General features: G+C 56.4%; 1 protein-coding gene across 6 annotated transcripts in view; it reads left to right on the forward strand.

Moving 5' to 3' along the window:
- Positions 1-131: 131 nt before the first annotated feature.
- Positions 132-21,825, forward strand: part of CARD10 (caspase recruitment domain family member 10) — a 25,296-nt gene continuing 3,602 nt past the window's right edge. For 2 of the 6 annotated variants that reach the window (XM_025048853.1, XM_025048854.1), the window contains exons 1-15: positions 132-383; positions 1,239-1,376; positions 2,839-3,164; positions 7,206-7,397; positions 8,285-8,440; positions 9,067-9,192; positions 10,304-10,495; positions 11,776-11,910; positions 12,249-12,364; positions 13,203-13,261; positions 13,658-13,781; positions 19,342-19,504; positions 19,932-20,043; positions 20,335-20,578; positions 20,756-20,825. In XM_025048853.1, the coding sequence (XP_024904621.1) occupies positions 149-383; positions 1,239-1,376; positions 2,839-3,164; positions 7,206-7,397; positions 8,285-8,440; positions 9,067-9,192; positions 10,304-10,495; positions 11,776-11,910; positions 12,249-12,364; positions 13,203-13,261; positions 13,658-13,781; positions 19,342-19,504; positions 19,932-20,043; positions 20,335-20,578; positions 20,756-20,825 (2,388 nt within the window). In that variant the 5' untranslated portion in view covers positions 132-148. The remainder of the gene's footprint in view (positions 384-1,238; positions 1,377-2,838; positions 3,165-7,205; positions 7,398-8,284; positions 8,441-9,066; positions 9,193-10,303; positions 10,496-11,775; positions 11,911-12,248; positions 12,365-13,202; positions 13,262-13,657; positions 13,782-19,341; positions 19,505-19,931; positions 20,044-20,334; positions 20,579-20,755; positions 20,826-21,825) is intronic. The other 4 variants (XM_015591630.2, XM_015591631.2, XM_025048855.1 and 1 more) reach the window with 3 other exon arrangements.

A 21,825-nucleotide genomic window follows, 5' to 3' on the forward strand; every position in this document is an offset into this window, starting at 1 on the left:
GGGTGGGGCGGGGTCGCGGGGGCCGCGGGGACACCCGGTGGCCAGTCGGGAGGGCGGCGCCCCGAGGTGGGCTCAGCCGGCGCCCCGTACCCTGGGTCACCCCGCTGATTCCCGGTGCTTCTGGTCCGCAGACCCCGAGGACGCAGTCATGCCGGGCGGGGCCGAGGCGGGAGAGGCCGAGGAGGAGGCTGGGGCCGGCTCCGGGTCCGAGGCGGAGGAGGACGCGCTGTGGGAGCGGATCGAGGGCGTCCGGCACCGGCTGACGCGCGCCCTCAATCCGGCCAAGCTCACGCCGTATCTGCGCCAGTGCCGGGTCATCGACGAGCAGGACGAGGAGGAGGTGCTGAGCACCTACCGCTTCCCGTGCCGCGTCAACCGCACCGGTGAGCCACGGGGGCTCGGGGGGTCGGGCCTGAGCCGGCGGTGACCCCTAGTGCTGCGCACAGGACCCTGGGGCGCGAGGCCAAGGGCTCTGGTCCCCACATCCGTAGAGGGAGATGGCTGGTGTGCCCACCATCCTGCCTCCTCCCAAACCATCATTACGACCCAGCGAGTCTGCGGCGCCCACACCGGCGTCAGGGTTTTATCTGTCTTGGGGTTTCCTCCCACTTCCTGGGCCCACAGTAGGGTAGGGGGTTGGATGTGGTCTCCAGGGCAGGCTAGGCCTGTGACCTCCGGGTCACAGCTGCTGGACTTGGCGTCCTCTGTTCTCTTTGATCTCCTCCGTCTCTCTGCCTCCTCCCTCTGGGAACCATACACTCTTTGGAGAGTCACTTTCCCTCAAGTGCTTAAGACCCATCTCAGCTGAATGAGGGTCTCCTCTCCCACCGGGTGTGTCTTTGAACCAGGGCTGGCAAAGGGTTGAGGGTCTAATGGACTTCCAGGCATTGACCAATGGAAGAAATATTTTACTTTCGGTCTGGGGATAGACGGGGCTTCTCTGTGTCCTTGAAAAGGCAGGCAGTGTTTGTTGGCCCTGCATCTGTTCGTGTGTGGGGAACAGGCAGGGGTTTGGGGCCCTGTTGAAGCACAGGTGCCATGGGGGTGGGGTGGGGTCCTGGCCTTCCTGTCTGTGGCCGACTGGCTTTGCCCCTGATGTGTTGAGACAGGTCCTTGTGTGTGTTAATGGCTTAAAAATCTGGGGAACTTGAACCCTGGAACATTGGCGGGAGAGGAAGTGGCCAGGTGCTCCGGGAAGCCCCCAGCTTGAATCCTGGGCACGCTCTCACCACTCCCAGGGCGCCTGATGGACATCTTGCGCTGCCGTGGCAAGAGGGGCTACGAGGCCTTCCTGGAATCCCTGGAGTTCTACTACCCCGAGCACTTCACGCTGCTCACTGGCCAGGAGCCTGCCCAGCGCTGCTCCATGATCCTCGGTGAGTCGGTCCAGCCTGGGTGCCGCCCTCAGACACCACCACAGATGTTCCTTGCCCCATTCCTGTCAGGGAGGCACTCCCATTATCCCTGTTGACCACATGGAGAGACTGAGGCACAGAGAGACCTGAAGCGGTTTGCCCAAGGTACCACAGCAGGCTGAGCACGGGGCTGGGGTTCTAATCTAGTTAGTCTAACAAAACTCTTTCCTCCTTAAATTGTTTTTGAACATGTATGTGGTGGACATACATGGATTTACAGTCTCTTGTGTAAAAAATTCAAACACTCCAGGTGACTTTAGAATAAAAAAGGTCTTTGCTTCTTCCTTCAGCTCTACTCTGCTGGGAACAGCCTGGCAAGTCTCCCTTTTCTTTGCATTTACACACACACACACACGCGCGCGCTCGCGCACGCACGCGTGATCATCCTACATGTGTTGCTCCGTATTTTGCTTTATCTCAGAACAATGGATTTTCGTGATTTTTCCACATCTGTCACACGTGTTTTAAATGACTACATAGTATTCGTTAGTGACATTGTGCCATCAGTCATTTAACTGGGTCCCTGTTGATGATATCTAGGTTGTTTCTAGTTTTGCAACATTACAAACAATGCTGGGAACATCATTCTATGTGCATCTTTGTGCAAATGTGTATCTCAGGAGGAGAGGTTCTGAGAAGTAAAATTTCTCCAAGAGTATGTGTATTTCACATATTAAATCAACATACATCCCACCAGCAGTACCCTCATGCATCATGGGGATAATTTAAAACATTTTTACCAATGTGACATGTCAAAATAATGTTATTTTGCATTTGTCCTTCATGAACTACTTAAGAGATGTAGTTCACAGTTTACTAGTTAGTAAACCTTGGGCAAATGACTTGACTTTTTTGTGCCTCAGTTTTCCTGTCATTAAGATGGATACAATAATAATACTTATCTTAAGTGTTATCATGAAGATTAAATAAATTAATATATATATATCTAGCCCAAGAATAAAGTTAAATGTTAGTGACTATTACTATTATTATTGCTAGTGAGTTAGAGCATATTTTCCTATGTTTGTTAGCCATTTTTGGGGGAGACTTACCTGCTGATAGTTTTTACCCATATTATTATTTAGTTGTTTATCTTTTTTATTGACTTATAAAAGCTCTTTATATATCGTGGCTCTGAATCCTTTGTCATATTTTCCTCCCACTCAGTTGCTTGTCTTTTAACTTTGTTACACCTTTCATCATTCAGAAATTTTAACCTTTTTTTCTGGCTTTGTCCATCTTTCCTTTTATAGCTCCTGGATTTTATGCCTCGTTTAGGAAGGCCTTCCTCACTCCCAGATTATCAAAATATATTCCAGAATTTCTTTCTCGTGTTTTTACGGTTTGGCTTTTTCTTTGCAGTTTGCCATTCCCCTGGATTTTATTTGCCTGACTTGACTTTTCTCTCCCGTGTCCCTGGCAGATGAGGAGGGGCCCGAGGGCCTGACCCAGTTCCTGATGACGGAGGTGCGGCGGCTTCGGGAGGCTCGCAAGAGCCAGCTGCAGCGGGAGCAGCAGCTGCAGGCCCGGGGCCGGGTGTTAGAGGAGGAGCGGGCAGGGCTGGAGCAGAGGCTGCGGGAGCAGCAGCAGGCTCAGGAGCGCTGCCAGCGGCTGCGGGAGGACTGGGAGGCAGGCAGCCTGGAGCTGTTGCGGCTCAAGGATGAGAACTACATGATCGCCATGCGTCTGGCACAGCTCAGCGAGGAGAAGAACTCGGCCGTGCTGCGCAGCCGTGACTTGCAGCTGGCGGTAGGCCCTGGGAGACCGGCGGGGTAGAGTGGGGAAAGGGATGACCTTTGCAGAAACCGACAGTGATGTGGTAGCCGGCTTGTGTTCCGGAGCTGCCACCTGCCAGCTATTGGACCACGGGCGAGTCCCTTCATGGATCTGTGCCTCACCGTTTTCATCTGCAGTGTGGGGGTGTTGATGGCACTTATTTCATCGAGTTATGACCATGGTTCTCAACCCGGGGGGTGGGGGTGGTTTTGCCCCTCAGAATCATTATTCCATTTCCAGAAATATTATTGGTTGGTATAACTAGGAGTGGGATATTGGCATCTAGTAGGTAGAGGTCACAGGGAAGCTGTTAAACATCCTGCTAAACAGTGCACAGGACAACCCCACAACCAAGGGTTAGTGAGCCCAAAACAGCAGTAAGTACCAAGGTGAAGAAGCCTTGGGTTACGAGGGGTCCACGAGTTTAAGGCAGGTACAGTTCCTGGCACAGAGTTAGTGCTCAAAATCTGTATCATCGTTAGCCATTGTTGTTAGTATTTTTAAGTGCTGCTGTGTGCCACGCAGGTGACATGTATCATGCCATATGATCCCAAGAAGACACGTTGTTAGTATTTTTAAGTGCTGCTGTGTGACATGTATCATGCCATATGATCCCAAGAAGACACCATGCACTAGGTTCTCGTTTTGAAACACAGCCACTGAGGCTTCGATTGTACTTGGACTTGCTCATCACAAAGCCAGGAAATGGAACAGCCTGGATTTGACCCAGGTCTGCCTGGCACCAGTGCTGGCCCCCGCCCCATGATGTTTTTCTGCCCGCTCCCGTCCAGGTGAAATCTCACCCAATCCTCTCCAGCAGCGGGTGAGGCTGCTTCTCTTACAGGCATGGAAACCGAGCCTCACTTTCTTGGTTTCTTATTGGCACTTAGCATGAGGATGAAGCTGGTATTTTACTGCCCCAGGGAATTGTTTCAAGGATTTAACAAGCTAATGTTTGGCAAGGATTTAACAGCGCTGGTGGCACACAGTAGGCTCTCTCCAGCAATACTGTGCCAGGTTCCACGGGGGTGGGGGGAGTCTAACTATGGGATTTGAAGCCCCCTGACCCCATGAGCCTGGCCGAGAGTGTGGCATTGCAGGCTGTGACAGGCGTCTGTGGGAGACTGTGGGTGTGGGTGCACCGGTGCAGGAGCCTGGTGCATGACAGTAGATCGATGTTTGGGGAGGTGAGTCCTAATCGGGAGTGTTGAGGCCACAGGTTGAGGGGCTCAGGCTGCCAGGCCCGCTGGAGGGTGTAGGAGGCTGATACATGGTGTGAAGTGACCAGGAGGCTGTCTGTCCTCTAAGGGCCTGCTTGGTGTTTGGTGTGAGATGGGGCTGTTTGAGGTCCAAAAACTGGCTGCAGATTGAGTGAAGGGTGGCACGGGCAAGGCTTCCCTCGCTGTGCCCCAGTTTCCTCGTCTTCCTAGAAGCGGAGGTCATGGAGAAGAATGATTTAACAACAAAACAGCACCTCCTATGCGCCAGGCATGGTACCCACTGCTTGCCACGCGCCAACTCCTTGAATTCCCTAGCAACTCTGTTGGGACGGGATGGGGGCACTATTATTGTCCTCATTTATGCACGAGGAAACTTAGGCCCAGAGAAGTTGGTTGGAGCACTTTCCAAGGTCCCAAGATTGAGAATTTTTGACTTCACTTGGCATTGCTGGGGCGGGGCGGGGTGGGTGGCAGGTGGGGAGAACTGGGGTCCCCCCTCTTTACCCATGTCCTATTTTTCCAAAATGCACATGAGACGGGCTGTGAGGTTCTCTTGGAAGAAAGGGTTCCGTCACTCAGAGAGGACAGCGTGTTGGCTACCAGTCCAGGGGTGTTTGTAGGGGCTGTGGCTAGACTGGCTTGTCTCACCTTTGGGTTGGGTGTGATTATGAGTTGGGCCCCCTGAAGTGGTGAATGTATGCACGTGACTGGGGGGAGGGTCTCTTGTGTGTGTACAGCCATCTGGGGTCTCCTGGGGTGGGGTAGGGGGATGAGGAAGAGGTGTTGCAGGTGCCTCTGTGTCTCCATATTGGTTGCAGGTGTGTATAGTATGAGCATCTAGGGATGAGGTAATCTGTCACTAGACAGAGAATGGCTGCTTTTTCCTAGTTTTGGGGGATAGAAGGTGAGGGGTAAAATTCAATTAGTAGATAAGTTTTTCTTTAAATGTAGCTACTATAAATTTGCCTAAATTTTTAGAGATTTTGCCACAAAATTAACAAAGGCATTGCAGATGGAAATGAACAGAACAGCTGATGGCACCTGTCTTGGCAGCTTGGGTCCCCTTCCCCCATGGACAGGTGTGTGGTGGCTGTGATTTAATACTGTGTTTTATGAGGTGCGAATTTAATGAGCTGTTATTTCTAAGCAACATAAACTTAAGGAACCAATGCTATAATTTTGTGCTAAGTGAGTTTGTACAGCAGGATTAAATGCATCCGTATTTCCTGGCATTCAGAGAAGACTCCCAGATGTCCTATCCCGAGTTCATCGTGGGGAGCTTGCTGGCCAAGGGTCGGGCAGGAGGCCATGGTGCGTGGCTGTGGTTTGCTAGAGAGGGTGTGACCACGTTTGCCCTTGGAACTAGCTGACTTTCTTTGGCGGTTCACAAAGCATGTTTTGTGAGGGGAAAGGAATGTGAGAGTCATGAATTTCTGAGTCCTTTGCGGAGGAGTAGTATTGTGGAACTGCCTGACCTAGCCTCCAGACCCGTGTGTGTGTGTGTGTGTGTGTGTGTGTGTGTGTGTGTGTGTGTATGCGTGTGTGCACTGCCATCCTAGGCTCTGAAAGGTGGGGGGCTGCAAGTCATTTTGCAGAAGAGGCCAGGGCACCAGATGTTGGCATGCCTGTGTGTAGCACCAGAGGTCATTGTGCCCTTTTTCCAACAATGACTTCATTTTATAGCCTGCCACCTATTGCTACTCTTGTCACTGTCTAGCTCCTTCAGACCCCACATGAATTTGGAACATAACTCTGGCTGAGTGCCCTCATAATCCAGCACACTGCTCATGCGTATCCGCTCTCAGCCAGGTGGCTACCAGCTGCCCGTCCACCACCCTGGCCAGCTTCTGGCTGCACACACTGAGTGGGTTATAGGTTGGGGTTCTAGGATTTTATTTAAAGCTATGAAGACAGCCACTGTCACACCTCTGGCATTTCTACAGCCAGAGGTGTGACAGTGGCTGTCTTCATAGCTTTAAATAAAATCCTAGACAGTGTAAAGGTCTCTGTCCGTGCTCTGTCTTATTTGATTCTTGCAATGACTTTGGGAGGCTGGTGGTGGAGCTGGGGATTGGATGGGCCCATTTTACTGATGAGCAAACTCAGGCCCAGAGGAGGTAAGCGACTTGTTCAGGATGACAGGGGCAAAAGTGGCACAATCGAAACCTGGACCCTATGTTTGGAGTTCTCGTTGGGGATGAACCAACAGCACTGTCTTCCTGAGGGGGAGCCTGAGGAGGGATGTCTTTACGGGAGGATCAGACTCACCTCTGTTCTGTGAGCGTATGGAGTGCTGGGAGGCTGGGCGGCAAGGGAACCTCCTGGCTTTCAGGCTGGGTGAGACCCTCACAACCATCCTCCTCCGCCTCTCCCCCTGGAGATGAGGAGACTGAGGCACAGAAAGGGGCCATGACTCGCCCAAGGCCACACTGAACTAGAGGCAGAACTGGGCCCAGACCCTGGTTCCCCCTGTTCTCGGTGTCGCCCTCCTCCTCCATCGTGCTGGCACTGGGCTCCATCGCCTGTGCTTCACGTCAGGCGTGTGGGATGGACAGGTGTGCTGTGATGCAGCACCTCTGCCCACGGCTCCTCGAAGCAGAGTTCCTGGGAGGGTGGCTTGGCCTTGCTGCCCCCTTCCTTCCTCATCTTACATGCCCAGCCTGTACTTTCTTTAGAGACGAGTCCGGGAGGATGCCTGCGGGATCCGGGAGGCACCCCGGCATGAGGAGCAGGACCTCTCGCCATTGACCTTGTTGGGGCCCCTACCGGGGCTGACCCATGTCTCGGTGCCCAGGTGGATCAGCTCAAGCTCAAGGTGAGCCAGCTGGAGGAAGAGTGCACACTGCTGCGCAGGGCCAGGGGCCCGCTCCCCGGGGCCGAGGAGAAGGAGAAGGAGCTGGACAGCGCGGACCTGGTCTCTGAGCTGCGTGCCGAGAACCAGCGGCTGACCGCGTCCCTGCAGGAGCTGCAAGACGGCCGGCAGCAGGTGAGAGGGGTGGCACTGGGGGGCAGAAGCAGGGGCAGACGCTCCTGCCGCCCTCTCATCCTCCTGAGGCCAGAGAATGAGGACTCTGTCCCCGGGATCTGAGGACTGGGTGGCCTCTTGTCTAGCCCTGAGCGGAGGGTGCTTAGTGCTTGGCTCTCCCTGGGGTTTAGTCTAGAGTCTCTGAACTCCCTGAAACTGTGCACCTGATTTTGTACGTGAGCATTTTTGGGGGAGAGGGCCCCCATTTTTCCTCGCATTTGTAGAGGAGTCTATGACCCTGGAAAGGTTGAGACCCCGAGGTCTGAGTTGCCCCAGGCTTGCTGAGTGTCCTGTGGCAGGTCAGTGGTAGTGTGGGTGGGCTGTCTGGTCCTTGCTCCACATAGGAAGTGGGGGATGGGAGCCAGGGCTCTGGTGTATTTCATAGGGTTGGGGGTGCCTGGCTGGGGTATAGGTCTGGATCTTGGACTTGTGGTCTACCTGCCTGGGCCAGGCTCAGCTGCTGGGATGACCCCTTGTCAGGAAGGTGGGGATAGGCTTTGGAAATAGCCACCCGTCTGCTATCCTGGTTGACGGGTGGGGACCAGAGCAAGGGAGAGTGGGCCTGGTTTTTGTTTGGGACCGAGATCTTGGCTGAACTGTCCCAGCATGCCCTCATCCACTTACCTCATTTACACCCCAGATGCTCCCTGGAGGGTGGGCAGGGCTGATGGGGCTACACCCACGCTACGTACAGGAAACTGAGGTCTAGAGAGGCAAAGGCCCTTGGCCAACATGGAAGAGCTAGTGGGGTGGGTCCGAGGGCCAAAGGCTCCGTGTCCCCCTTCCCTCTAATACTTGAGGTGGGCCCTGGGCCAGAGGTTGAGGCAGCCCTGAACTCTGACCCCCAGGAAGCAAGCAGGCCGGGGGCCCCAGGCTCAGAGCGCATCCTTCTGGATATCCTGGAGCATGACTGGCGGGAGGCACAGGACAGCAGGCAGGAGCTGTGCCAGAAGCTGCACGCTGTGCAGGGGGAGCTGCAGTGGGCTGAGGAGCTGCGGGACAAGGTAGTGTCCACTGTGCACCATCCCCTACCTTGCCTTGCCCCCACCTTCCTTCTCACTAATAGCCTGGAGAGGCTCCTGGCGAGGGGAGGGTCGTGGGCATCACCAGTTTACTTGAGCCAACCTTTTGTGCAGGTGTGGCAGGCACTGTGCTAGGACCTGTGCATTCATTCATTCTCAAGTATTTATTGAGATACATCAGTAAGCAAATGTCTACTCCTGTGGAGAGTAAATTCCAGCAGGGGAGACAAACCATATGCCATACACGCATCCTTGTCAAAATCCTTGTCAACCACTTCATGTAGCGGAGGGTGATGAGGGCTGTGTAGCGGAGGGTGAAGAAGCACAGCAGGGGTGGGGGCAGATGACAGCTAAAACGGGGAGGCCAAGGTTGGCTGGGAGGGTGTCGTTATTATTGTTAGTCCCATTTTACAGATGAGGTAGCTGAGGCCTAGTGAGGTAAAGTCAGGCCCAGCTGGGGAGGTGGGCACTTGTTATTGGGGCTCAGGCCTCTTTCCCCGGACCTGCTCGGCACCTGCTGGTTAGCTTCCCCTGGTCCCCAGCCCTGTGGTCTGTCTGACCTGGGCGTGTTCTACCCTGCACCACTCTGCCTGCCCACCCGACCATAGTACCTGCAGGAGATGGAGGACCTGCGGCTGAAGCACCGCACACTGCAGAAGGACTGCGACCTCTACAAGCACCGCATGGCCACCGTGCTGGCCCAGCTGGAAGAGATTGAGAAGGAGCGAGACCAGGTGAGCCCAGCCTGCTGCGTCCGAGGCCCTGGCCTGGCCACTGGTTCTCGTACGGCAGACTTGAGAAGCGGGCAGGACTAAAATTGGAGAAAAAAGACTTTCGCAGTGTACTGATTGGTTTAGGAGAGGGCGAGTAGGCTGGGAGAGACACAGACATGGGACCTCGAGTGCTCGAGATAGGCCATCCTTGCCCCCTGAACACACCTTTCTCCCCTGAGCTTCCGGGACTGTTAGGAAGGCTGCTCCTGGCACTCTTCATTTCCGAATCCCTGTGCTCTCCACGTCAAGGACAAGGCCTACACAGGGGAGCTGCTCGCAAATATTTGCTGATGAAGACATTCTCAAAAGTTCTGGCTCCCAGGCCTTAGGCATCATGGCCCTCATCACTTGAGGTTAAGGGGTGGGCTGAGGACCTGGGCCAGCTTCTCCAGGCCCCCACCCCTCCTACGTGAGGTTCCCGTGCAGGGGGAAGGCAGAGGATTTTGTCCTTGGACCAAGTTTGAGTTCTACTAGAGGAGTTAAAGTCTACACATTAGAACGGGCTTCGGGATCCCCTGATGGGCTTGACGAAAAGACACATTGGAGGTTTCATCCCCAGACATTCTGATTTTGTGGTCTGGGTGGGCCCAGGGATCTGTACTTCACCCAGTTGCTCTCAGCCCTTGGGCCTCTGGCTCCAGCTCCCTCTGAAGCAGTGGGTGGCAGGCCTGGGCCACAGGCCCAGGTTTCAGACACCCTGTGGGGAAATGTGCTTTGGATGCAGAGGGATGGGTTTGTACCCAGACTCCTCTACTAGCGGCGATGTGGTGAATAAAGTCAGCAACACACAGTAGGTCTTATAGTTTTAACTTGTTCTTGGGAATTGGGAAGAGCCGGGACTCTGCAACTAGACCGCCTGGATTTGAGTCTCAGCCCTGCCCCTGCTGCCTTGTTTCCTTATCTATAAAATGAGAATAATGGGAATCTCTAACTTGAAGAGTTAGTATGCAGATTCAACGAGCTGGTGTTTAGCACAGGGTCTGGCACACAAGAAGTGCCATTCCTGCCGCCACCCCCATTTGTGCGGTCAGAGGCCAAGACAGCTTTCACCCTCCCTGCCTGCTCTTCCCAGGCTATCCAGAGCCGTGATCGGATCCAGCTGCAGTACTCACAGAGCCTCATCGAGAAGGACCAGTACCGCAAGCAGGTGCGGGGCCTGGAGGCCGAGCGGGACGAGCTGCTGACCACGCTCACCAACCTGGAGGGTGCCAAGGCCCTGCTGGAGGCACAGCTGCAGCGAGCCCAGGGTGGCCCCTGCCTCAAGGTGACAGGGGCAAGGGAACAGGGGTCCTGGTGGGTATGCTGGGGTCTTGGCAGGAGCTCTTGGCCAAGGCTGGGAACACGCAGGACCCTGTGGGAAACCTCAGCCAGGGGCGGAAACATGGGGGAACTGGCAGGAGTCCTCAGCTTGGAGTGGGAATTGCAGGACTAGGTGGGAACCTTTACTGGGGGTGGGACCACATGGGACTCATTAGGACGCCTCATCTGGGCTTGAGAAAATGCAGGCTCTGGGTCCTGGCCAGAGCCCACACCTTAGGTCAAGAACATGCTGGTCTTGGAGGGAGCTCTTGGCCAGGACAGAGAATACGCCGGTCTGGTGGGGGGCCCCAGCTGGGGTGGGTGTGGGTTGGTGCATCAGGGAACAGGATGGAGGCATGTGGGTCTCTGAGTTTCTGGGGTTCCTGGGGCACCAAGACTGCCTTTGCATACACTTGGAGAACCCTAGCTGCCCGAGGGCCTGTGAGCATCTTAGAATGTAAAACGTGGGCTCTCGAGCCCCTCAGAGACCAGTTAGTCCTAGTCCCTCATTGCAAAAGGCCCAGAGAGAGTCAGGGCCTTGCTTAAGGTCATAGAGCCAGCCAGTACTGGAGCCCGAGGTTGGGGAGGTGGGGGGTGGGGTGCTCAGGACCTCTGCCAGGAACTCTGACTTTTCCCATCTTGGGTTTGCTTGGAGATGATTAACTGGCCAGATGTTTAATACTTGGAAGAATAGAACAAAGGAAGTGTGAATCTGTGACTTCTCACTTTTTAACACCCTCAGTGGTTTTTTGCTTAGGTAAAGACAAAGCCCCTTACCCTGTCCTAGAGGCCCTGCAGGTGAGCCCCTCCCTCCCTCTAGCCTGCTCCTCTGGGTCTCAGCCTTTTAATTCCCGAAATGAGTCACAGTCCTGTCTCAGGGCCTTTGCACATACCGTCTTAGCTGCCTAGACCATCCTCCCCAGCTTTACCTACTTAGCACCTACGTATCCTCTAGTTCTCAGCTCAGACCACACTTTCTCTGGGACTACCTGATGTCACCAGGCTGGGCGGGCCTCTGAGCACTTGGCTTCCTGCCCTCCTGGCTGCGTGGGGCTGTTTCCTTCATCTGTTTGCTTGTTTACAGTTCGTGTCCTTCTCTAGGCTGAGAGCTCCACGAGGGCAGAGACCCCGCTCCCTTATTCCCACTGTGTCCCTGTTCCTGGCACACAGCAGGCATTCAGTAAGTGCCCATGGATGTCCCTGGCCCAGCACCGCTGACCTGCTTGCTCCCCTTTCTTCTCCCAGGCCTGTGCCTCCTCCCATTCCTTGTGCTCCAACCTCAGCAGCACCTGGAGCCTCAGCGAGTTCCCCTCCCCGCTGGGAGGCCCAGAAGCAGCTGGGGAGGCAGCTGTCGTGGGGGGACCTGAGCCCCACACTTCGGTAAGAAACCTGCCCCACCCCACATATGGGGAGGACACTGCTGATGTTCACATAATTACTAACACGTAGAATGCTTTCCAGTTTACTGTCAGGTCATTTCACATATGAGGAAACTGAGGCTCACGAAGGCCAAGCGCCTTGTTTCAGTCACCAGGAGCCAGCTCCATGCTGGGCCTGGGTGCCAGGAGACCCGGGGGGGCCACTCACACAGTAATCCTGCAGAGCCCACTTCTCCACTCTGGGCCTTGTTCTCATCTGTGGAATGGGCACAAACAGGTGTGTTGAGCTGTGGGGACGTGCAGTGGAGGTGACCCTGGCCCTGTCGTGTGACCTTGCAGGAGGAGGCCACAGACAGCGAGAAGGAGATCAACCGGCTTTCCATCCTGCCCTTCCCTCCCAGCGCCGGCTCCATCCTCCGCCGGCAGCGGGAGGAGGACCCCGCACCTGCTAAGAGGTAAACAGGCTGGGAGAGAACCACAGGGGCCCGGAGAGGTGGGGCTGCTCGTTCCTGAAACTGCCACCTCCCAGCATCCCTAATGCCGGAGGCAACTTTAGACAGTCACCTCCCTTTAAGGCCTGTAAGCGGCTGGAGCTCTGGAAACCCAGGCCCTGAGCGTCACAGGCATGACTGGGGTCCGAGGTTAAGACAAGGCCCAAGGGCAGAGGGGGCTCCGCCTCAGCCAAGCGCCCTGGTGGGAGAGTCACTAGATATCGAGCCTCTAAGTTCCTAAACTCAGGGGGAAGCCTGGATGGTTCAGGACTAGGGCACGCAGAGAATGTTTCGAGGGTTTAGGGACCTCAGGCAAGAAAGCTGGCCTCAGTAGCCAATGGGGGCCTGAAAAACCAAGCCATCTCCACTGCTGGCAGGGCTAAAGGTGAGGATGTCCTGTCTCCTAGTGTATGTCTGTCACAGGCTTGATCAGATGAGTGAATCTGCCGCAAATGGGGTGTGCGATGAGGGGGTCATGGTCTAGTGCGGGAGGCAGGCCCAGGAGCCACAAATGACAACGTAGGAAGTGAGGGCGAGATGAGGGGTGAGAGGTCAGGGGAGGCTTCCTGGAAGCAGCGGCATTGAGGGACAGGCCAGGGAATCATTCTAGGTAGAGGCCATGGTGCTGAGGTCAGGATGTTAACTTCTTGCCCTGTGAGTTTAGGGGCGCTGGGTGACATGAGTACCCTGTGCCTGGGACCTCAACCTTGAGTCTTAGCCTGTATTTGCTTGGGGGCTGAAGGACCTTTTAGTTGCATGGGGGCAGAAGGAGGGCATGGGGCAGATGCCCACTGAGCCTCAGCTCCTGCCCCTCCCCGTCCTCTCTGCCCAGGTCCTTTAGCAGCATGTCAGACATCACAGGTAAGAGCCCTCGGGGACTGTGGGGAGGGCTCATCTTGGGGGTAGCTTTTTAGCTCACCTAGGCCCATGCTGCCCGCTCTGCCCTTGGCCCGTGTTCACCTCCCTGAGGCCCTGCTGTGCCCTGGCCAGGCAGGAAGGCTATGCCTCGGAGGCCTCTGGGGGAGTTGGTTCACCCTGAGCCTAGTCGTGGTCCTGGCTGTGCTGTGCTGGGCTCCTCCTCAGTTCCGGCCCACCCTCCACCCTCTTCCAGGAAACCGAAGGGTCATCCTGGCCCAGTGGGTCCAAGGTGTTCCTGGGGTGTCGAACCTGCCAAGGCCCCCGGGGCCATCCCTGGGCCCTCCCCTCGTTTCTTAGTCCCTCCGCTTGGCACCCCTGAATTTCACTCCTCCTTCCCAGGGAGTGTAACGCTTAAGCCCTGGTCCCCAGGGCTCTCCTCGTCCTCGTCCTCCGACAGCGTGTGGCCGTTGGGAAAGCCGGATGGCCTCCTGGCCAGAGGCTGTGGCCTGGATCTCCTCAACAGGTACGGAAACAGGGAAACTGCCTGAGGCGGGTGGCGGTTGGAGGGCCGGGTCTCCGATTCCTGGAGAAGGGTGTGCGGGGGCGAGGCGGGAGGGAGCAGCAGCTAAGCCTTCGCTTTATGCACCTGTCAGAGTAGTAAGGTCTTTAGACACAGGCTGAGGGGTTCAAATCCTGTCACCACTGCTTATCGTTTGTGTGACTGGTCACTTCACCTCTCTGGGCCTCAGCTTCCTCATCAGCTAAAAGTGATAGTAATCTCTTCTGCATATGGGTATCTTGAGGTTTAGGACTCGTCAGTAAAGCACCCAGCTTCGCCAGGTGCACAGTAGGTGCTTAGTAAATGGTAGGAGTTAACTTGTACTGACACGAATACCAGGCTCGCCCATCCTCCCCAGCTCTGAGCTCCCGTAGGACTGAGCCATCCAGCGAAGCTTTGTGCCAGGGGTGGGGCCACCGAGGGAGCCCCAGCACCTGGACTGGCTGCAAACCCATGACAGGAGTCATGAAACACATTGGCTCAGAGTGTGCTGCAGGCACTGAGCTCTGCGTGTTGGGCGATGAGTGGCCTCCCTGGTAAGATAGTGAGTGGACCTCAGGACGGGTGATGGAGAAGGCCATGCTGAGAACGTGGCCTTTGAGCTCAGCCATGGAGAGAGCAGGTAGGGAGGGCAGCTGGGTGACTGTAGGGGGAGAGAGCAGAGGTTGTCTGGGGGTGGGCTTGGAGTTTGGTGTTGACTGGAGCACGCCAGGGGGAGGAGGGAAGGCCGAGCCACAGCAAGCTTGGTGAGTCAGGCTGGAAAAGCGTGGACTTTGGCTGGTGCACTCTGGAGAAGCTGCGAGGGTTTAGCTATTACTAAATGCAGGCCAGCTGCTGACTGCCTTACCTCATCCCCTCTATCCTGGTAGGTAGACATTATTAGGATTATTCCTGTTTTATAGAGGAGGAAACAGGCTCAGAGAGGTTAAGTGACTTGCCCCAGGTCACACAGCTGGGAAGTGCCCCGGCTGAGGTCTACAGTGACCTGAGCAGACTTGGGTTTTGGAAAGGGCATAGGAAGCACTGATGTCAGAGCTGGAATATGGGGATGCTGGATGCAGAGGACAGGTCGCACGAGAAATCGGGCATAGCAGGACCAGGGGCCTCCTGCCTCCTGGAAGCAGCTTGGCCAGGCCCATGTCCAGGGCCCTGCCCCCACCCTCACCCCCGGCAGCAGGCCCAGTGTGACATTGTTTCTCTCTGTGCAGGACATGCTTCTGGGGGAAGGGGTGGAGGCACCTCCCTTCCTGCCTGTCTCGGCCCTTCCTCCCTTCCTCCAGCTCAGGCCTGCAGCAGGGGTCTTGGCTGCTGTCCAGGGGGTGCTGGGATGAGGCAGAGGGAGCGGGAGCCATGTGGTTGTGGGGCCACCTCTGCCCACACTGTTCCTGGGGAGGAGGGGGACGGAGGAAGAACGCAGATTGTGGTAGAGGCAGGGGTGGTGGACGCCGAGAGAAAAAGGTGGAGGGACGAGCAGAGAGGGAGGTGAGGGGTGGAGGAGAGGGAGGCGAGGTGCCAGCGCATGTGTCCTGGAGCAATGTGACAGCCCGCGGGGAAAGAACAGATTTTGTTAGTCAACTGAAACCCCAGCTCTGTCACTTGCTCCCGTGGGATCTTGGGCATGTCACTTAATTTCTCAATGCCCCCGTTTCCTGCTCTGTAAAATGGGGTCACAATAGTGCCTGGCCCCTAGGGTCATTGTGGGGGTTCCAGTATTCTTATTTGAGTGCTTAGAGCTGCGCTGGGCTCAGAGAGAGTGGTCATGTTGGCTCTTAGCTGACGTATTGTTGCCCTTGCTTAATTGTCAGAGTAACCTGCAGGGCTGGCATCTTTAGCCCTGTTATCCAGATGAGGAAAACAAGGCTCAGAGTGTCAGGATTTGTCACAAGGCCACTTGGTGGTGGAGTTGGGGACTCCACGGTGCCTTCCTTCCATCTACGCTGCTTTTAATCTCACGCTCGTGTTCAGTACTCACTACGTGCTGGGTGTTTTCCGCCCTCGTCTCTGCTGCCCCTCTGGGCTCCTCGGCCTTGGGGCAGGGCAGTGGGGTGCTGGGGCAGGCCGATGCACGGACCGGTGGACAGGCTGGGAGGCATTGCGGAGTTGCTGAGAGTGTACATGAGGTGCTGAGGAGGAAGGGGCAGTGGGGAGAGCGCAGGTGCTGTGCCCTCAGCCAGGGCCTGCCCCTGCCCACACGTGCTCACATGGACTCAGCATCTCTGGCACCGTCTGTCTGTGTACAAGGGTGCGAATCGGTCATTTCCGGATTTCCAGCAGTTGTGGAACCCTCGTCAAGTTATGCTTCCCTGTGCCTCAGTTTCCCTCTTCTCTAAAACGAGAGGAATAACAGATATCTCCCGTAGGGCTGATTCCCGCCTTCATAGGTCCCTGACCTGGAACAAAGCAGTCGTGCACACTGCCCAGAGATCTTCTCACAGTGCCCTGGGTTAGGGGTGGTGGTGGGGGACACTCACTGAGGCCACTTGGTCCATCACGGCTCAGAGCTGGCAGAATGATGGACTGGCCCTGTTTCCACCCTGTTCCTATGTGACCTGACCTGCTGACCTGACACTGGGGGAGGGGCTGGTGGACGGGGAACCCCATCCCTCACACTGCCCACAGGCAGGACTGGGTTGGATTGTGTTGCTGGAGATCCGGGAGTCCCTGGAGGTTTTAGCAGGCAGCCCAGCCCCCCACCCCCCACACTGTGTTCCTCTCTCTCCGCTTCCTGCTCATTTGCACGGAGGGACTGATCAGAACCCTGCCCGCAGCCAGCCCCCAGGTGGACTCTGAAAAGTGCTGAGCGTTGGTAGCCCGGGGCTGTGGAGGCTCAGAGAAGTCACGTGGTCCCTCAGGGATGTGGGCAGGAGTGTCCTAAAGGAGGGGATGGGATGCCCGAGCTGGGTCTTCAGGAATCAGCAGGAGTTGGCAACAGGAGCCTGAAAACTTGGGGTGGAGGGTCAGATGCTGAAATTGCAGGATGGGGAGGGGCGGGCCCAGGCATGGCGTGCAAGGCCTGGTGCAGGCTGCTAGCTGGGTTCTCGTCCGGGAAAGCTGCGATGGGGAGTGGACCATGGACTTGAAACGGGGGGAAACTGTGGGCCACAGAGGGGTGACTTGTCTCGACTCACCCCTGATGACAGTAAACGTCTAGTTTTCACTGAGCACTCAGTTCTTACCGGGCACTGTTTTAAGAGCATTCCATGTTTTAGTTCCTTGGGTTAATGAAACAGGTAGACGCAGGTGGAGCTGCTGAGGACTGGCGGTTCCGCAGCCAGGTTTTCTGGCCCCGAGTTCCTGTTGTTCGTGCCACATTTCTCAAACTTTTCTGTCTGCAGCCCACAGTGGGAGAAACCTATGCATATGCCTGAGACACAGGCCTGGATTTACTCGAAGGGAGACAGGCTTCTATCTTCTGTTTTATTCCATTAAAACAGAATTTCCCTTCCCACCTAGGAACAGGCCTGCAGTCGGAAGGCCCCAGAGCCTCCGGTCTCCTCTCTTCCTGCATTAACTTTAAGTTCCTTTCCCAGTGAGAGACAGATGCCATCGCCCTCCTTGCCTTATGGATGCGGTGGCCTAGAATCAAGCAGCCAGCTCACTCGCCCAAGTCCAGGGCACAGTTAACACTGGGGTTTGGCGCTGGACTGTGCTTTTCCAGTCATAAGGCCAATGGGCGGTGTAGCCAGGCCCGGCCCCAGGCCTCCCAGCTCTGCCCAGGCCTTTCCACGCCACCTGGATACAGCCAGGACAGTCCCGGGACTGGAGGAGCCCAGGTTTTCTGGCCCCGAGTTCCTGTTGTTCGTGCCACATTTCTCAAACTTTTCTGTCTGCAGCCCACAGTGGGAGAAACCTATGCATATGCCTGAGACACAGGCCTGGATTTACTCGAAGGGAGACAGGCTTCTACTGTTTCATTCCATTAAAACAGAATTTCCCTTCCCACCTAGGAACAGGCCTGCAGTCGGAAGGCCCCAGAGCCTCCGGTCTCCTCTCTTCCTGCATTAACTTTAAGTTCCTTTCCCAGTGAGAGACAGATGCCATCGCCCTCCTTGCCTTATGGATGCGGTGGCCTAGAATCAAGCAGCCAGCTCACTTGCCCAAGTCTAGGGCACAGTTAACACTGGGGTTTGGCGCTGGACTGTGCTTTTCCAGTCATAAGGCCAATGGGCGGTGTAGCCAGGCCCGGCCCCAGGCCTCCCAGCTCTGCCCAGGCCTTTCCACGCCACCTGGATACAGCCAGGACAGTCCCGGGACTGGAGGAGCCTGTGAGGCAGCCCTGATGCCTCCAGCTCCCATGTCTGGCCCCCGGCCCTTGGGCTTGTCTCTTCGTTTCCACTGAGAGGGCAGGAGCCAAGACGGGCTCCCCGGGGCCAAAGTTCCCCCCTCTGGAAGGGCGCTGACTGAGTTGAGGTCCTTGCAGCCTTGCCCACCCCAGGCTGGCAGCAGGGGGCAGTGTGGCCATGTGTGCTGCCCCTGCGAGGGTGGGTGAGGAGGTGATAGGCTACCTGGACTCTGCCTGGGCTACCTCTTCAGCTGGGGCACACCCGCCAACCCTGGCTTCTCCCCTTCCCAGCACCAGGGCCAGGAGGTCATGGAGGAGACTTCCGGTCAGTTTCTCTGACCCTGGCCATAGAGCCTCACCAAGTCTCATCCAGGGACAGGCAGAGACCTGCCGCGATGGGGTTCTTGGTGACTCTTTGTCTTAACCATCAGTGGCTCCCACTGACTGTGAGAGGTAGGCCAGAGGCTAAGCCCTCCATAGGCTGGCTACACCTTGCCTTTTCTGAGAGCTGTTCCTCATGATGTTAAATTAGTTAATTAGGGCACGGAGCTTCGCATGGCGTCTGGCACGGGGGAAGCACCCAGTAAGCGTCGGCCGCTATCATTGTTGTTATTAAATTTTTCCGCACATCCTGTTTTCTGTCCTCCGCACCTTTGCTTATACCTGTCCTCGAGCCTGGAATACGGTCTCCTCTCTGCCTACGACTGAAGCGCTTCTCCTCTTTACTATGGTGTAGCCCAGCTACTTCTTCCTCGGGGAAGCCACGCCCCTTTGTACTCCCGCCGCCAGCTGTGACCATCTCTGATCTGTGCTGTGTTCTAACTGTGACCTTCCTTCCTAGACTGTGAGCATAACAAGCTTTTTATTAGTCATCTGCTGTATGCCAGAGACTGTGTTTGGTGCTAGGGATCCAGAGCTGAACACGACCACGGGCTGGTTCTGAGGGATGAAACAAAGGGGAACACGCGAGGTGCAGATGGTCCGCTCGCGCAGGGAGCTCCACCCCTCCGTGTGCAGGAGTCTGGGAGAGAAAGGTTGCTTTTGACCTGAGCCCTGAAGGATGAGCAGAATTCGCCAGGCAGCGAAGAGGGGCCAGGGCAGTCCAGGCAGTGGCACAGCAGGTGCAGTGGACTGTGGGGTGCGAGTCGTGCTATATTTTGGGAATCGCTGTGGTTTTCCAAGGAGGTTGAATCGAATTAAAATACTGACTGAGCTCCAATCCCCATCCTTCTCTCCTCTCAGGTCTCTGGCCATCCAAGTGTCTGGCCGGAGCCCCCCGGGGGGACCTGAGACCCAGGACAGAGGCTCAGACGGCCTGCCGTTTCTTGGGGACAGCTGGTCTGGGGCCACTGTGGTTCGGCGAGTGCTCTCTGGGCCGGGGTCTGCCAGGGTGGAACCAAGAGAGGTGAGGCCCCCAACTCTGGGCTGGGGCAGAGTTAGTGCTTTAGCCAGGCCTGGATGCCTTCTGATTGGTGGATCTAGGTCACTGGGTAGCGTTTCTAGGGATTGGCCAGAAGGAGGCAGGCTCAGTGATTAGCTGCCGGTTGGCCTGCCTCAGCCAGCATTAAATGAAACCTGATTGGGCAGGAGCTGGGATGTGGGGCAGACCGACAGCACATTGACCGATCTCCCTTTTTAAATATGGGAAGGACCTGGAAGAACCTGCTGGGTGGGGAGTCCTGTGGATGGGAGCAGGGTCTGACTGCCCTCTGAGGTGGAGGCATCTGAATTGTGAGATGTCGTCAGTCCCATACCCAGTCTTCCTCCAGAGCCAGAGCTGTCCCGCCCTTGGAAGCTCACTTCTTTCCCTCTCCACCTTGGTTTTCTCCCAGCCAAGGGCAGAGGCCGCTGGCCTGGAGGGGACAGGCCTGGAAGGCGAGGCCCAGCAGAGAACCTTGCCCTGGAACCAGGTGTCCACACTTCCCTTCCTGATGGACTCCAAGGGTAAGTCTGGCTTGTCTGTTATTGTGCCCTCCCTCTGTCCTCAGTAAGCAGCTGATACAGGACAGGAGTCCCGACACCTGGGTTCAAGTTCTGGTTCTGTCCCTAGTGGGCTCGGTGGCCTTGGGCAAGTCCCGCTCTCTCTGGACCTCAGGCTCTCGCTTTGAGAAGGGGAAGACGGGGTCCTGGCCGCTTGGATGTTGAGAGGGCCATGTCTCTGGCCTCTGCAAGGCTGATCCCTGACTTCCTCCTCCTCTTGTCCCCCTTGCTGCCCCCTGCCCTGTTCACGTCCAGCTTGTCAGTCCTTCCACAAGGCCCTGGATGCCTGGGCGAAGGGGCTTGGTGCCGAGCCCTTCTACATTCGAGCCAACCTCACTTTGCCTGAACGGGCAGACCCCCACGCCCTGTGTGTGAAAGCTCAAGAGATCCTGCGGCTGGTGGACCCGTCATACAAGCGGCGGCAGGAGTGGTTCTGCACACGGGTCGACCCCCTCACGCTGCGGGACCTGGACCGGGGCACGGTGCCCAATTATCAGAGGTGACGCAGAGCCAGGCGCCTGGCGACAGGGTCCCACTGGGAACCGGCTCGGGGTGGGGGCCCGTTCCTCCCTCTGCAGGCTGTCACCACCCTCTGGGCAGGATGGGGGGCTAGAGGAGAGGAAGTGAGGGGCTCCCCAGCTCCCTACAAACACGTGACATGACCCCTTCTCCCCAGTGCCCAGCAGCTTCTAGAAGTTCAGGAGAAATGCCTGCCCTCCAGCCGGCACCGAGGGCCCCGCGGTAATGTAAGCAGGGCTGGGCCAGTTGGGCGAGGGTCTGGGGAGAGGGGCTGCCAGGGGTGGGGTCCGAAAGGGAGGGGCGAGGCTTCATTCTCAGCAGCCCTCGGGGAGGAGAGGAGGGAGGGCCCACCTTGTTCCTTCTCCCGGACTTGGTTGATCGTTTACTATGTGCCAGCAAATGGAAGAACAGGGTTCACGTCCAAGGTATTTAGGACCGTAAATGAGGTGGAGTGTGCCCAGTGCTCAGGAGCATGCCTGGCATGTGGTCAGCGCTTGACAAAACAAGTCACATCCCTTTTCCAATCCCTGGGTAAGGGCCGGGCTGGGCAAGCCTCCCCCTGTACACCGGGGCAGAGTGAGGCTCAGAGAGGTTAAGTAACTAGAGGCCACGCTGCACAGGGGGTTGAGAGTGTGGGTTCTCGAGCCAGACTGCCTGGACTCGAATCTCAGCTCTGCCACTATCAGCCGTGTGGCCTCGGACAACCACCTGATGCTCCCTGTAGGCTCCGTGTCCTTATCTGTAAAATGGGGAATTACGCTGCCTGCCCGGCTCCTCGGCAGAGAAGTCTCAATTGTTCATGCACATGTGGGGCCTAGTGAGTGAGTGTCACATTGGAGGAATTTGACACTTGTCAGCTATTGGTCTAATTAATGCTGTCATTATTGGTTTCGTTAATCTTCCCTCCCAAGGCCACATTGCTAATTCATTGGAAGAGACCCCAGAGTTTGTCTCTTCGGTGACATTAGGTTCCTCTGGTCTCTGGTTCTCGAATTGCCCATCTATAAAATGGGAGGTAGAACCCAAGGCTCCTCCAGCTCTAACTGGCTCTGACAGGCTCCCTTTCCTGGGCCCATAGGGTTAGTTGCCTTTGCCTGTCTGGGGGCTATGCCGGGCCAGGTGGGGACTAAAGAAGGCCTGCTGGGAAAGGGCTCTTCCTCAGGGCCTGGACAGCGGTGGCACAGGGCCCCCTCTGCTTGGCATTGCGTGTGCTCTCTCCGCTCCCCG

The sequence above is a fragment of the Pteropus alecto genome, unplaced genomic scaffold (genome assembly GCF_000325575.1).
Source record: "Pteropus alecto unplaced genomic scaffold, ASM32557v1 scaffold6, whole genome shotgun sequence".
NCBI classification, from domain to species: domain Eukaryota; kingdom Metazoa; phylum Chordata; class Mammalia; order Chiroptera; family Pteropodidae; genus Pteropus; species Pteropus alecto.